At 44.1% G+C, this 14,059-nt stretch overlaps 1 protein-coding gene across 1 annotated transcript; it reads left to right on the forward strand.

The window, feature by feature from the left end:
* Positions 1 to 7,937: 7,937 nt before the first annotated feature.
* rcn1 (reticulocalbin 1, EF-hand calcium binding domain) lies at positions 7,938 to 13,608 on the forward strand. Its single transcript, XM_083650542.1, has 6 exons — positions 7,938 to 8,362; positions 9,380 to 9,573; positions 9,710 to 9,888; positions 11,252 to 11,312; positions 12,096 to 12,295; positions 12,471 to 13,608. Exons 1-6 carry the CDS (start codon positions 8,142 to 8,144, stop codon positions 12,576 to 12,578), a joined length of 963 nt encoding a protein of 320 aa, XP_083506668.1. The 5' UTR covers positions 7,938 to 8,141; the 3' UTR covers positions 12,579 to 13,608.
* The last annotated feature ends 451 nt before the right edge of the window (positions 13,609 to 14,059 follow it).

The following is a 14,059-nucleotide window of genomic DNA, read 5'->3' on the forward strand; positions in this document are numbered from 1 at the left end:
AACAACTGTGTTCCGGGGGTTTGTTCGCAGGCGACTCAGCTGCGCTGATTGAGGGGGGAGAGGAGATGAGATGTTTGGAGGAGATGCATGGGGCAGCGCTCAGAGAGGAGCGAGACATCCTTCGCTCCCTGATTGCAAAGTGTGACCTTTGCGGAGGGAAGATGTAGAGGGGCTGAGGAGCCCCTTCGTCAATCGGAGATGTCCTCCGGGATTAATTAACCCCATTCTCCCATTAGGCCTGTGGGATTGCCCCTCAGGTTGGGAGAGGTGCTGCAGGGGGGCCGCTATGCCCCCCCGCTGGCTGCTCTGATAACTGACAGGTGTGCGCATTTCCTGTTTGAATTTGAAAGACAGTAAGACACCCTACTCCCCAAGGCTTTTTTTCGCGTCATGGCATTGGTCAAACCTATGCATTGCACCCCATCAGGGATGACTGTGGATATGACTGTCACTTTAAATGGTGTAGGCCACAAATATTAACAAACGAGGAAAAAGAGATGAGATTGGAGCATAAACACAAACAAAAGGATATACAATTCAGTACTTACAAATAAAAAATAAAATAAAATCTCTTACAAATTTTTGCAGATGCTGCCGTGCTTATAGCCAGAACAAAATTAGTTGCACAGATCACAAGCATCTGTTTGATGTCACTAATGATGTGTCAAGGGGGCTGCCATGTGCTATTGTTCTGATCGGCCATAGATGCGCGCCTCTATAACGTGCTAAATGTCATATTCCCAACAGAGGGGGCACAAATTTAACATTCTTTCCTAAAACCCGACTATTCGTGTCAATCATGTGGAGGTGCTGGAGGAAAGCTGGAGGCTGCCAGCTAGCACAACAAACGCCGCGGTCCCCACAGTCTCATGACCAACGTTCCCCAGACGCTCTGCGCCTAATCTTCTTTTCATGGTCTCCATTACGACCTGTCAGGACATAAATTGAGAGTAAATTGCCATGTTTATTAACACAGCACTAAAACAGCAACCTTAACGGCTCTGCCCCCTCGCGCAAATGTTAATGGTTAACAATGACCAGGAGGATAAATTAAGAGCCAGCATAAAATGATGCTGCACGCACCCCCAACAAATCCTCCCCTAACACACACACATGGGCACGCGCACACGCACACGCACACGCACAGAGCATCACAACCACAATTCCATCTTAATATGCCTCCTCAAAACATGATGTCCTCTGTTGATGACCCCATTGAAGACCTATACAGACGCTTGCTCGCCACGTATTTGCAGCTCGAGTGACGATGGGGAAGGTCTATCGCTTCACAGAGCACCGCCTCCACAGAGTCCTGAGTGGGAGACTCGCCGCGGCCTTTTGCCATATAACACAGTAATTACTAGATCAAATCTGTTCAAATTGAGGCAACGCTGTTCTGTGATCCCTCCTATACTAATCAGCACGTTGAGGTATGGCTGCGCGGCTATAAATTGCCGACTTAATTAAAACCGGGACCTCTCTGTCATCTAATTAAAGGGAGAAAAGGTTATTGCTTCAATGCAATTTTCCAAATATGATTCCTTCACAGTTATTAAAGGCTCAGGCGTCGTTTATTGTTTGAGATTTTTCAATATGGAAATGGCCCCAGTGACAGACGTAATGACTCGGGGAAAACGCTTCATCTGGATAGTGGCCTGGCATGGCCATTTGTCTAAGATAAGTGGAGCGGACAGGAACGGGGGAAATGTCATGGGAGGCATCCCATGATTGCCTCCACTTTACAGTTGTCATTAAACAGAGCAAAGGTTTCTTTTCTCCTATGCGGCAGCAATGAGAAGTTTATTAATCTATCCGGAATAGTCGGGGCGGTGAGTTATTATAACTATGAAAATTCACAAGGGAGAGAGAGGGGGGAAAAAGTGGAGAGTAATTGTATGGCGAGAGAGTTCCGTACTCTCTGTTATTGTTCAGTCAGTTCCACCACACACACACTCTCTACTTCAACTCCCCCGCCGACCTGAAGGGGAGCTGTCAGAAGAAATAAGGGACCCAAAAGTGTCAGTGTGAAAGTCTGATAGGATGATGTTCATCTCTGAGTGTGGCATTGATCTCCTGTCTGGCCGTTCAGTCAAATCTGCTTTTTTCATGAATAAAGTCGAATCACTGGCATCATCCTTTAGCCACCGGCAAGAGTGGAAACCCAGTGCCTTCAAAGTATTGTATAAGAGACTTTCCATTTCAGGAAGGTTTTATTTTTTTATTTATCCTTTATTTAACCAGGAGAAAAAACAGGTTTCCATTGATATACTTAAATCACATTCTTCTGCCTGAGGAACAGATATAACTAACATAACATTTGGGTATTAATACTCAAGTCTCCCATTCATGATCAATGAGGCAACTTGTTTCAACATTGCCATCACGCCACAAGTTTGAAGTATTTTTCTCTGCTTTCTTTTTGTCTTAAATCCACAGCGGTGTCCAGGTAGTGCAGCGGTAGATTCCCTGCCTACCAACACGAGGGTCGCAGGTTCAAGCCCTCTTGGGGCGTGTCTGCGGGGGGGAAGCCGGATTAAGAGTATGTGAGCTCAATTATTAACCCGCATATCAATACAAAGTAAGCACTTAGACTACTACTGTACTTAAAGTCAAAAATCAGTTTTTCTTCATGTTCCTACAGTTGGATGTCTGAGCTTCACTCTGCAGAATGATGTGTCTCTGCCGAGTTTGACACTAGAAGGCTGTTTTCACAATCATCTTCTGAAAGTGGAAAGTTTCTCAGAGCTCCCTGAAAAAGCGGTTTTCAACAAGCAAGATTTGTGACATCACGAATCTTGGAGCCAATCACTATCCAGTATTCAGCAGTTGAAGCCCCAACACATTCTTACTCCCAACTCGTCATAGACTGCAGATTGGTCAGGAACCCCTTGTCCATGAGTGAGAATATGTTGAAAGCCTGTGTTGTATGCTGTGATTGGCTAGTTATGTTCTAGATAACCCTGATTGTTTGCTTTGGATTTTTAAACGAGGGAGAAGGAGGGGAAGTCATTTTAAGCATTTTAACAAGATAATGTAACCTTTTTTGTGGGGAAAAACCATCAGACACACATTATTATTCACAGTAGAGTATTTTATACACAACTTGAAACATGACTTTAGGGGCTCTTTAAAATTAAAATAAATATATTGTGGAAAGGGGGGTTAAAAGTAAATGTTGGGGCAATAGTGTGGGGCAGGAAGAGGCCACAACAGAACTATATATCCTGCTGGACACTAATGCTGTGTGTCTCCCACCATAGGGTTTTGTTAATCACATTAACCAAATGCCTCATGCACTGTGTAATCTCACGGTTAACTGAACACACCCCTGTAGCTGCAGCCCCCTCCCCTTCTCTCTTCCTCAGTGAAATATTCATGTTGAAAGCCACTCCCCCCCCCCCCCCCCAACCACTTACTCCCTCCAACATGTTAATGCCCGGAGTTGTTCATCCGTGCAGTTATTGTCTGAGATTAATTCTAACTTCTCGATTACCTTCACCTCCGAAACTTCCTGAAGTGGGCAGTATTGATCGGCCCAATGCCAACAGAAATGCCACGAATCAATCCTGGTGAGTTTAGCATTATGCATAATAATGTTAACGGAAAAGATCTTTTTCAACTTGAAAATCAATTCAAAAGTCACGAGATACATCTCCTACACCAACAGGCCTACTATAACGTATGCATGCCATGTACTGTCAATTAATCGCAATTAATACTTTTTTTTTTTTTTTTACAGTAACTGTAAGGAGATGTGTGTCTCACTGAGACAACACATTTGTATTTCTTCATGTCTGCACAACACACTGATTCAAATTGACCAGGCAAGACTAATTTAAATACATTAACTATTCATTAATTGAATAAAAAGGCTAGTTAGCCCCAGGGTCCCTTTATAATCATAAACTAGGGTGTAGAGTTTATGCTAAGCAGCAAAGTGCCATGTGCTGGCTTATTATGCTAATGATGAATGGCAAAAAACATGTCTCTCCTGCCCACGAAGGAGGATGAGGCATGGCAGTGTCAGCAGCAACTTGTTTCCAGGGTACGGACTCTGCTCGTCCATATTACAGCATGTTGAGTCGCATCCCAGTCATGTGATTCTTATCTTTCTAATGGAGATACGATGATCGCACTCCTCGCATCCTCCCCCCGTCTCTCTCTTTCTCACACTCTCTAAACCAGAGGTTCTCAAATGTTTTTCAGCCAAGGACCCCTTACAAGATAGAAAAATATACCGGGGACCCCCTCATTCTGATTTGTGATTTTGGGCTAAGCTTAATTGTTTCCATGGTAACTTGCTTGACTTTTAAATTGATAGGTTTGTTGGATTAGAATGTAATCCATGAACCATTTTAGATTTAAAGCATAAAATATTTTCGTTGAACTACGAAGCTTTTGCAAAAATAAAAAAATCTGTTTATTTTTATTTTCCTGTAAACTCTTCGTGGACCACGCAAAGTGCAACGGACCCCCATTTGAGAACCAATGCTCTAACAAATCATTAAAAGCATGGACAATACAAAGTCAAACTGCACACACACACACACACACACACACACACACACACACACACACACACACACACACACACACACACACACCCACACACACACACACACACTCATACACACTGTTATGTCTTCTTCAAGTAATCTGTCTCCTGCCAGTGCCGGCCTGTTGGTCAGAACGTTTTCTCTGTTGGACTAGAAATAGCTAGAGGCTTTCTGTGGCACTAACCAGGCTGCATGCCCCCCAAAAGGCAGCAAGCCAGTGGTGCTGGAAGTACTTTTAGGTAGGGGGTGCTGCAGCACCAGTGGCGCTGGAAGTACTTTTAGGTAGGGGGTGCTGCAGCACCCTCAGCACCCCACTTCCAGCTCCCTTGCAGCAAGCTGTCTTGTAACTTGTTACTTGACAAAGTAACTGGTATAATATTACTGAAATCCCATTGGTAATAAGTTATATTACTGAGTTACTGCTAAAAGTAATATATTACATGTAATATGTTACTTTTGTAATGAGTTACCCCAACATTGCTGGACAATGCAATGTAGCACTATGGAACTGTTGCAAAACAAAAGAAAAACGGTAACAATCTCAATACAAGTCAAATTTCCCAACACACACTTGCACAATGAATGTTCTGCGTGTACGTACACTTGCTTGCGCGCGCGCACACACACACACACACACACACAAACACACACACACACACACACACACACACCCTATCAGAATGTCAATATGAAGCAATTGTATTTTCTCTTATCAGTAAGCGCACCTTCCCTCCTTCCTCTTGTCATCTCATGGAACAACGCTGTCATCATGACAAGATGTTTTTATCAAGTCTATCAAACGGGCGAAACATTGTCATGGAGTTTATCTCTACTTATCTATATTTCTTCATAGCAGTGGGCTGTGCTGTGCTCTTAAAATACCACGTCGTCAAAGTTGGCGCAGTAAAAACTGAGAACGGGCCCTGGCAAAAGACTTGAAATTGCCACCCCAGAAATACACCTGTGTTCAAATAAGAACACACATTCTAAAGTGGTGCCATTTGCAATATATGCCCTCAAAAGGCAAGGCCATCTCTGTCATGTCATTATTATTTTTTTGTAAAAAAAGTCAGCAATCTCGATAACAAAATGTTTATGCTTATTCAACATAAAATCAACATTCTCAGGTGCTGCTTAAAGGAAAATTCTGTTTTTTTTACACCCCGGACCTTATTTCCAGCTTAAAATATGATGTTTTAATCACCCAGATAACTTTGGTTTCATTCTGATCGCCATAGAAGATATTCAGGTCCGAGTAGAGTCCTGGAACTGGCCAAAATGGGCGAACGGGGCATACGTAGTACACACTGTAAATAACGTATCTTCTGCAATGTAGCGGTTTATATCCTCATAATATCTCATCCATAAATGAACATGAATGGGTCTAGTCTCCTCCGGACTGCGTCGGGCAGCTTCGGGCACCCTCGGTTTCCTCACCCGGGGTCTGTGAATCCAACTCTCGCCCCCAAGTCCCGCTGAAGTCTCCTGAGTTTCCTGCTGACTCCTTTGTCTACCTGGCTATTGTCTACCCGGAATCACCTCGCACCGGGGCCATTTTCCTGTGACTATCGACTTGTTTACAACAACGGATGAAGAGCTAATCGAAATTGAAGAGCGGACGAGGAGAGAGAGGAACAACAGGCCAGGGACAAACAAGCGCTGCACAGCCGAGAACAGAGGAGGAATGCCTCTGTTGGGTTCACAGACCCCGGATGAGGAAACCGAGGCAGCCCGAGGCAGCCCGGAGGAGACTAGACGGATTCACGTTCATATATGGACAAGATATTATGAGGATATGAACCGCTATGTTGCAGAAAATACGTTATTTGCAGTGTGTACTACGTATGCCCCATTTTCGCCCGTTTTGGCCAGTTCGGACTCTACTCGGACCTGAATATCTTATATGGTGATCAGAATGAAACCAAAGTTATCTGGGTGAGTAAAACATCATATTTTAAGCTGGAAATAAGGTCCGGGGTGTAAAAAAACGGAATTTCTGAAATTGAAATTGGATTCTCAGGGTCTGTGATTTTTTATTGTGACGTGTTCCAACTGAAACAGGGTAGAGAGGTGGGACATAGCATGTGGAGGAGTTTGATTTGACCAATGGAAAGTGGGCGTGTCTGGGATTAGGGACCGTTATTATGGCCTTGGGGGCAGCAAGTTTAGATGAAACCACGCCCGGAACTCATTTGATTAGTCACCGCAACTGCTTTTTCCTGAAAACGTGCGGCAAGTAAAACAAATATGTGGTTAAGATTAGGGTTAGGGTTTTCTTATTTAACCACAACCACCATACCCATACCCTAACCCTAACCAAATTGTTGTACTTGCCTAACCCTAATTATAAGAACCGTGCAAGTTGCAGTCGGCAAACTTTCCAGGTGTGTGTAGTTCACATAAAAATGAAGGTCGAGTTCGAAAATGGGCGAGATCCAAGTAAGAGGGTCCGCCTCCCCCACATTGGCCCCTCCACGATTTTGCTAATGTGATATAGCGTCAAAATCGTGCAAGATGCAGTCACAAAACTTTACAGGTGTGTAGTTGACATACAATTGGAAGGTCGAGATTGAACAGGGGGGTGATCCTCCTAGCACACACACACATTCCCCCCGCGCGCGCACGCACGCACGCACACACACACACACACACACACACACACACACACACACACACACACACACACTTTACACCCCTGGCTCACATTTGTTTGTCACAGCTGGTGTGATCCCATCACAAGACGGTCTATACTTCTTCTATATTTACATTGCATTGTATGTTTTCTTATTGTGCAATTAAACCTTTCTCAAAACATTTTCATCTGTTAATTAACATTTCTTGGTGCATGCTTTTAAAAAGTGATGGTTACAAAATGGGTCATTTCAAAAGATAGTTCAGGACATGTCCCCTCAGCAAGGTGGTTCAGGACATGTCCCCCCCAGCGTCACCAGTGTATTACGCCTATGGATCACTCTATGTATGGATGCTTATAGGTGTGTGATATGAAACCAACCTTGTGGGCTGTGAAGCAGCGGGACATGATGGCATCTGAGAACAACTGGTGTTTCTGTCTGGCTTTGGAATTGGAATATTGACTAATACTAGTAGAGGACCACGCTCGGCTCCACAGCGCCAGTGAGTTTGCGTCTCAGCTTGCAACGTGGCGCCTGAAGGGGTCTCGTGTTACCGACAGCCCCTGAACCAATGGCAGAGACACTCCCGCTAGCAGGGGCTGACCCTATCTGAAACGGACTCTGTGACTGGCTGTGCGTCAGGAGGTAATAAAACCCCGTTTGGTTGCATCCATATTTCGGCAAACCTCTGAACCAGAGTACATAGGACTGCCGAAAACCCGTCCCTCCCCTGTGTGTTGTAGTCGTTCTCCCCGGCTTTTTGCCACAGCTCAGAGGTTTGGTTGTTGGATGACTCGCCGCTGCAACATTATTGCACTCCGCAGTTGAAGAGAGAGGGAGGCTAGTTTGTGGTAGGCTACAAGCAGTCCAAGTGGCTACAGCATTGTGCATCATTGTCACACAGGCCTGTTGAGAAACAGCTGACTTGACCTCAGGAAAGGCCAGCTAGCTGATGGCCGTCTCCAGCTGCGTGTGTGCATTGCTTCTTTGCACTATCGCGGTGCATGGTAAGCCGACGTTACGAAAGGAAAGGGTTCACCATGACCCAGAGCTGAGCAAGCTAGCCCACGAAGACAACACGAGCTACCAATACGACCATGAGGCCTTTCTTGGCAAAGAGGACGCCACCACATTTGACCAGCTCACTGCTGAGGAGAGCAAGGACAGGCTTGGGTAAGGAAACCGTATTAACCTCACGACTAGTCCAGGGCCTATTGTGTAGCGTTAGTGCCTGGGGTTCATTCATTAGCGTTATAGCAAACAGTCATCTAGTTAAATATCATCAGTTGACTCTCTGGGAGCAAACGTCACACATTTGTGCCTTTTTGTTTTCATAATTAAGCGCACCCACTTATCTCCTGCTGGAGTCTATTGCGTGTAACTGTTAAGCATAAGGATATTAAAGTTGCACAACTTCAGCCCGAGTGCTGCCTGTGTGTGCATGCCAGCACATCTCCATGATATAACTGCGTTATTATGCGCAAATGAAGAGCCGCTGCCATTCGCACACATTCGCGGCGTTAATTGCCTAGTCTTAATTATAGATCACTCATTAAAGAACCATTTGTAGGTGAGAAAGTTGGAGTGAAGTCGTGAGAGGGGCGCTGCCCTGTCAGCATCTCATACATTGCGGCTGTGGCAAATTGCAGCGTAGCCTATACGTTGCATGTATACGTGTCCCTTATACAGTTCTAGTGTAGCTCAAACTCATATTTTCGCCGCTGCTTGGATGACAAGTTGGCACCATGTAACACACGTTGGCTAAATGGGCGTTTCCCCCCAAAGAAATCCCTTTCCTGTGAGTGGGAGGATCCTTGTGTAACATCACAACGTGGCAGCTGAGATCAAAGAATACTACAACTTCACTGCCTCTTTCCAAAATGGGACTAGCCCATCGGTTGTGCAAGTCTTCCATTGAGTCCAAGTTCCTTACAGCAACAATGGGCCTACCAAACATTCATTTATATTCTGTCTGTTAGTAGTTAGTAGCCCGTTTTGTTTTTGTAAACTATCAATGGACTGGAAGTGAAATTGCAGAGACACTTGTCACATCAACACTTGTCATGTCCTCATGTCATTTCTTCAGAATAATGCCAAATAGATCCATATTAAGATATTTGCTTTGATGTCAGATTTTTGATGCTTTCATCCTTTAAGTAAACAACACCGTGTTTTCCTATTGCCTCACAGTAAGATAGTGGACCGGATCGACGGCAACGCAGACGGCTACGTCACCACCAGTGAACTCAAGAGCTGGATCAAGCGTGTGCAGAAGCGTTACGTGTATGAGAACGTGGGCAAGGTGTGGACAGACTACGACCTGAACAAAGACAACAGGGTCTCGTGGGATGAATACAAGAAAGCCACCTACGGCTACTACCTCGGTACAAATTCATTCACTTTTGGCGCGCAGTGACCTTGTTATGATGCCATTATTATTATTATTATTATTATTAGCACGGTGTTTGTAAGATTACTGGAACCTTTGTCTCATGTGGATCCCCTTTATCTTCCTCACAGCCAACCCAGAGGAGTTTGACGATGCGACAGACCAGTTCAGCTTCAGGAAGATGCTTCCTCGTGACGAGAGGAGGTTCAAAGCGGCCGATGTGAATGGGGATCAGGCTGCAGACAGAGAGGAGTTCACAGCTTTCCTCCACCCAGAGGAGTTTGACCACATGAAGGATATCGTGGTTCTGGTAAGCTGCCTGTAACCACATTGTAAATAAGTGTGATTCGAAAGAGTTTAGTTTCCTCACAGAATTGCTATAGAAGGCTTACAGAAGAGTGTTAGGCATACAAATTTGTATTTGGGGAAAAAATAGTTTCTTCAAGGTGGACTTGTCTCGCCTTGTCTGGTATAATTTAATTCCAGGAATATATTGGGGTTTCTATTTATCTGTTTAAGTTGGTAGGTTGCTTGCATAAATGTGCTACATTTGGATAACTCTCTAATGAAATTTGAACTTGGCCCGGAAATGATCGAGTTTGTATCTTTTGGACCAGGTCTAGGGGGAGGGGCCGAATATCCCATTTAAGACTCCATCTTTAAATATAAATTTGCCTGTGTTGAACAGTCGCGTGGCAAACGGCCGAAGTAATGCACTATGCCTCTGTGTTCATAAAAGTTGTACAAGCCATTTGACAGAGTTAATTATTAATAGTTTTTTTTTTTTTTTTAAGATGTTACCGAATGTTACCAAAGGCCCGTTCAGACAGTTGCATCTTCATTGACTGTGGTTAGTCTGGTTCTAAAGATAATAAGAGGCGCATGTTTCACAAGAGCCAGGGGTTGGATTCCCAAAACATCCAAAGCCACTTTAACGCAGATCTCTTACATAAAGCAACGTTGCTACGACAAGTCCTTGGTGGTTTATCTCATCATGGGAAGAAACCGGAAGAAACGCGATTCTAAAAATAATAAAACAAAAAAATCTTTGCAGCTTTGGAGATGGAATGATTATAGATCAGGAAGACAAACGACGACTTAAAAGTTATGTGTGTCGGGAGGGGAAAGCCCTTAACCCATTGATACCTGGTCTTAAAGGGATACGCACACAAATGAGGGATATACACGCAAATGCTGCATCAGGTATCAATGGGTTAAATAGACCTAAAAGCCTAAGTGTTCCTACATTTCTACATGATGTGATGTGCCTAATGTAGGTAGAGCTCACACACACTCTTGGGATGTACAGATCTCTCACACCAGCCAATGTTTACAGAGGTCTATATTGGTCTGCAGGTTTTATATTTTTAATGAACACGTATGTTCCTGTTTATTACCAGTCAGCCACTAGACTAGCGAGGCTAAATGGCCATGAAACATAGATCAAGGTTCAGGGAGGCCATCTAACCTGCAGGAGAAGATGTGATTTAAATGCGTGTACCTGGCATCATCATCATCATCAGCAGTGTCGGTCTGCCAGCCCAGCTGTAAGCAGAGCCTCACCGTACGGCCCGGGGCGACGCGTTTCTGTTTTACTGCTCTCAGTGAAAGTCCCACTGCTGTTGACCCTCCTGTCCCCCTTTTATGACATCATTACCTCCTTTTGCGTGCAGGAAACCCTGGAGGACATTGATAAGAATGGCGACGGACATGTGGATGAGGATGAGTATATTGGTGAGTTGTCAGGCGGCGTCAGCCATGAGCGTTCTCAGATTTACTCGCATTTGTACAACTCGTACGTGGCACCATAGGGCTTTATCTAATTATGGAATCAAAGCTGTGTTTGTGGGGAAACATTGTGAGCTTGCATGTGACATAAGCTTGCTCCCTCCATTCCCCAATCTGGAGAATTTCCAGTTAACATTTACAATGGTCAGAGACAGACAGTGTTTACTAAGGTTATCTGCATTGCCTAATCAGATTGTTGTTGTTTTTACGTCAGTTGTTAGAAACTGATCATAAAGGTACATTTAAGGTGTAAACTGTATTTGTGACTGATGTTCACATATATATCATTGAAGCACAGCCTACATACAACCATATTTTAATTGACTGGATCGAAACACTGCCAAACTGCGCTGGTTTTACGAGATGTCGTCTCCCTTCCGCTCCTCTGACTACTAACGTTTACAGCCAATGGTCCACTCCCACTCATGCTGGTCTGTTTACATCCGGGCATCAGAAGAGGGGGCTACCGTAGTGGCTGGTGGCTGCGTAAAGACGCAACAGTTCCCGCCTGCATTGTTTATTATTTATTATGATCATTATTAGTTAAACCGACTAGTATTTTGGTGCCGAGTAGCGAGGGTAACGGACATTTAACCGACAACATTTAACATTTAACAACGTTTAACCGACTAGTCACGTCACCTGCATCCCTAGTTTTTGGTTATATTTTTGCGGTTTACATTTGCCATTGTCTGCATTTGTCTTCATCCCTGTGCTCTGTTGTTCCAGCCGACATGTTTGCCCATGAGGATGGCGGTCCGGAGCCAGACTGGGTCAAGACTGAGAGGGACCAGTTCTCAGACTTCCGTGACTTAAACAAAGATGGGAAGATGGATCAGGAAGAGATCCGCCACTGGATCCTGCCCCAAGACTACGACCATGCCCAGGCCGAGGCCAGACATCTGGTTTATGAGTCAGACCAGGACAAGGTAGAACATGTTTCGGCCGCGTTTACCTCTACATCAACTTCCTCAAGTGCTGCTTCCTGCCATCTTATATATACAATTTAACAAAGCTCATCTGGTTATTCTTATATTTATACACGTTGAATATTCTTCAAACAAGGCTTTCTTATCTTGAAATATATGTGTCCTCCCTTTTCAGGACCAGATGCTGACCAAAGAGGAGATCCTAGAGAACTGGAACATGTTTGTGGGAAGTCAAGCTACCAACTATGGAGAGGACCTCACCAGGGACCACGACGAGCTCTGAGTTCTCAGCGCAGCTTCTGACGGGGGTGTGTGTTCGTGTGTGAGGAGGGTTTGTTCAAACGGCTTTGTCTTCAGAGACAGAGTCACGCACTCTGCTGGCCTCCCACCACACCAACACCAACACTCCATCCTCTCCTCCACAATAGCGGGACAGATGCCACAGTGTTGGACACACACCCACCCAACACTGTAGACCCCAAACAAGAGGAGGGACAAACAATGGTCCTACCACTAACATCAAGGCTCCGTCCTGGTGTTTATATCGGCCTGGTTGTTTCTGACATTCAGGAGCAAAGCCGGACCCAGCAGACTTGTCCTAACTGCCGTCGATGGTGCCTTGCAGCCATGTTGCTGGCTTAGCTGCCTCAGCGATCTGTGTAGATAGCTTTGCTCAAAACTATGAAAGCTGAAAACCGAGCTTTTTACACAAAGTAACAGATATACAGAGGTGTCGTCTTTGTTGGTGATGTTAATGTGAAAGCACAGCTCAGAACAAATCTGGTTTTATTTATTTATCGTATAACTTGAGGACTTTAGGTCATTGTTTTTATAGTGCAGACACAATTGTTGTTTATTTTTTGTTTACACTTTTTCCTCGCCAAATAATTTGAATACGTTTTGATTGTTAGTTCCCTTTAGTTAAATGCTTTAAGAACTGTTACTAACATGTCTTAATGGCATGATTTTTGCACGCATTTTCCTTTAGTATAGCCTGTGAAAGATTTGTATTTATTTGTAGACATAAGGCCAGCATGTATAGTTTCATATAAAAAAAAATATTGACCTTTGATTGTGTTAGAATTTACTTTTACCCTCATAACTATCACACAATGAATTAAGATGTTGTCTTTGGAAGTGCTTGAATCCAGGGCCTGAGGGGGCTGCACCTCATGACGGGACGTCCTGTGTCCCGTTACATCACTCCCACTTCGCCTGCTGTGTCAGAGCTACCAACTTACTGTACTTCGCATTGTATATATTAGCCTGATGCTTTGGAACATATGACACATTTTCTGAAATGTCCTCTTATGTCTGTGTTTTTTTTTATTCCATTTTGCATAAATGAATTATTTTGGTGAATAGTCTTGGTGATATGCAGTTCCATGAAAAGTACAAACTACAACTACATTTGACATGATTTCCATTTTTGGCCATCAGATAATCTCTACCACCCCCATGTTTTGTCCAAACATATAGATCAGCACAAATACAGTATATCAAAATGTATCTTATTGTGCACTACAAATACTGAAGAACTGTGTCAAAATAAACATTCACGTACAGGTGAGAAAAGTATCCCACCTATCCTATCACCGCCCCCCTTTTTTTAATTAAAAACAAAAATTCATAAGACAATGGAGTAGAGGCACTGCTGGCTCTTCTTTGTAGTGATTGCATACAGGTGCTGTTTGGATAGTTCAGGACAGGTGGATTGTACTGATTCCATCTTGTGAAGGAATCCTATGGAAGGAATGGTGGTGG

Source organism: Poromitra crassiceps, assembly GCF_964638095.1.
Source record: "Poromitra crassiceps genome assembly, chromosome: 14".
NCBI classification, from domain to species: Eukaryota; Metazoa; Chordata; class Actinopteri; order Beryciformes; family Melamphaidae; genus Poromitra; species Poromitra crassiceps.

What these genes read in the sequence shown, in the direction of transcription:
- rcn1 (XM_083650542.1), top strand. Translation starts at nt 8,142, where the DNA reads ATGGCCGTCTCCAGCTGCGTGTGTGCATTGCTTCTTTGCACTATCGCG. An exon ending in CACCTACGGCTACTACCTCG is followed by an intron (nt 9,574 to 9,709) that starts GTACAAATTCAT and finishes TCTTCCTCACAG; the next exon opens with CCAACCCAGAGGAGTTTGAC. An exon ending in ATGAGTCAGACCAGGACAAG is followed by an intron (nt 12,296 to 12,470) that starts GTAGAACATGTT and finishes CTCCCTTTTCAG; the next exon opens with GACCAGATGCTGACCAAAGA.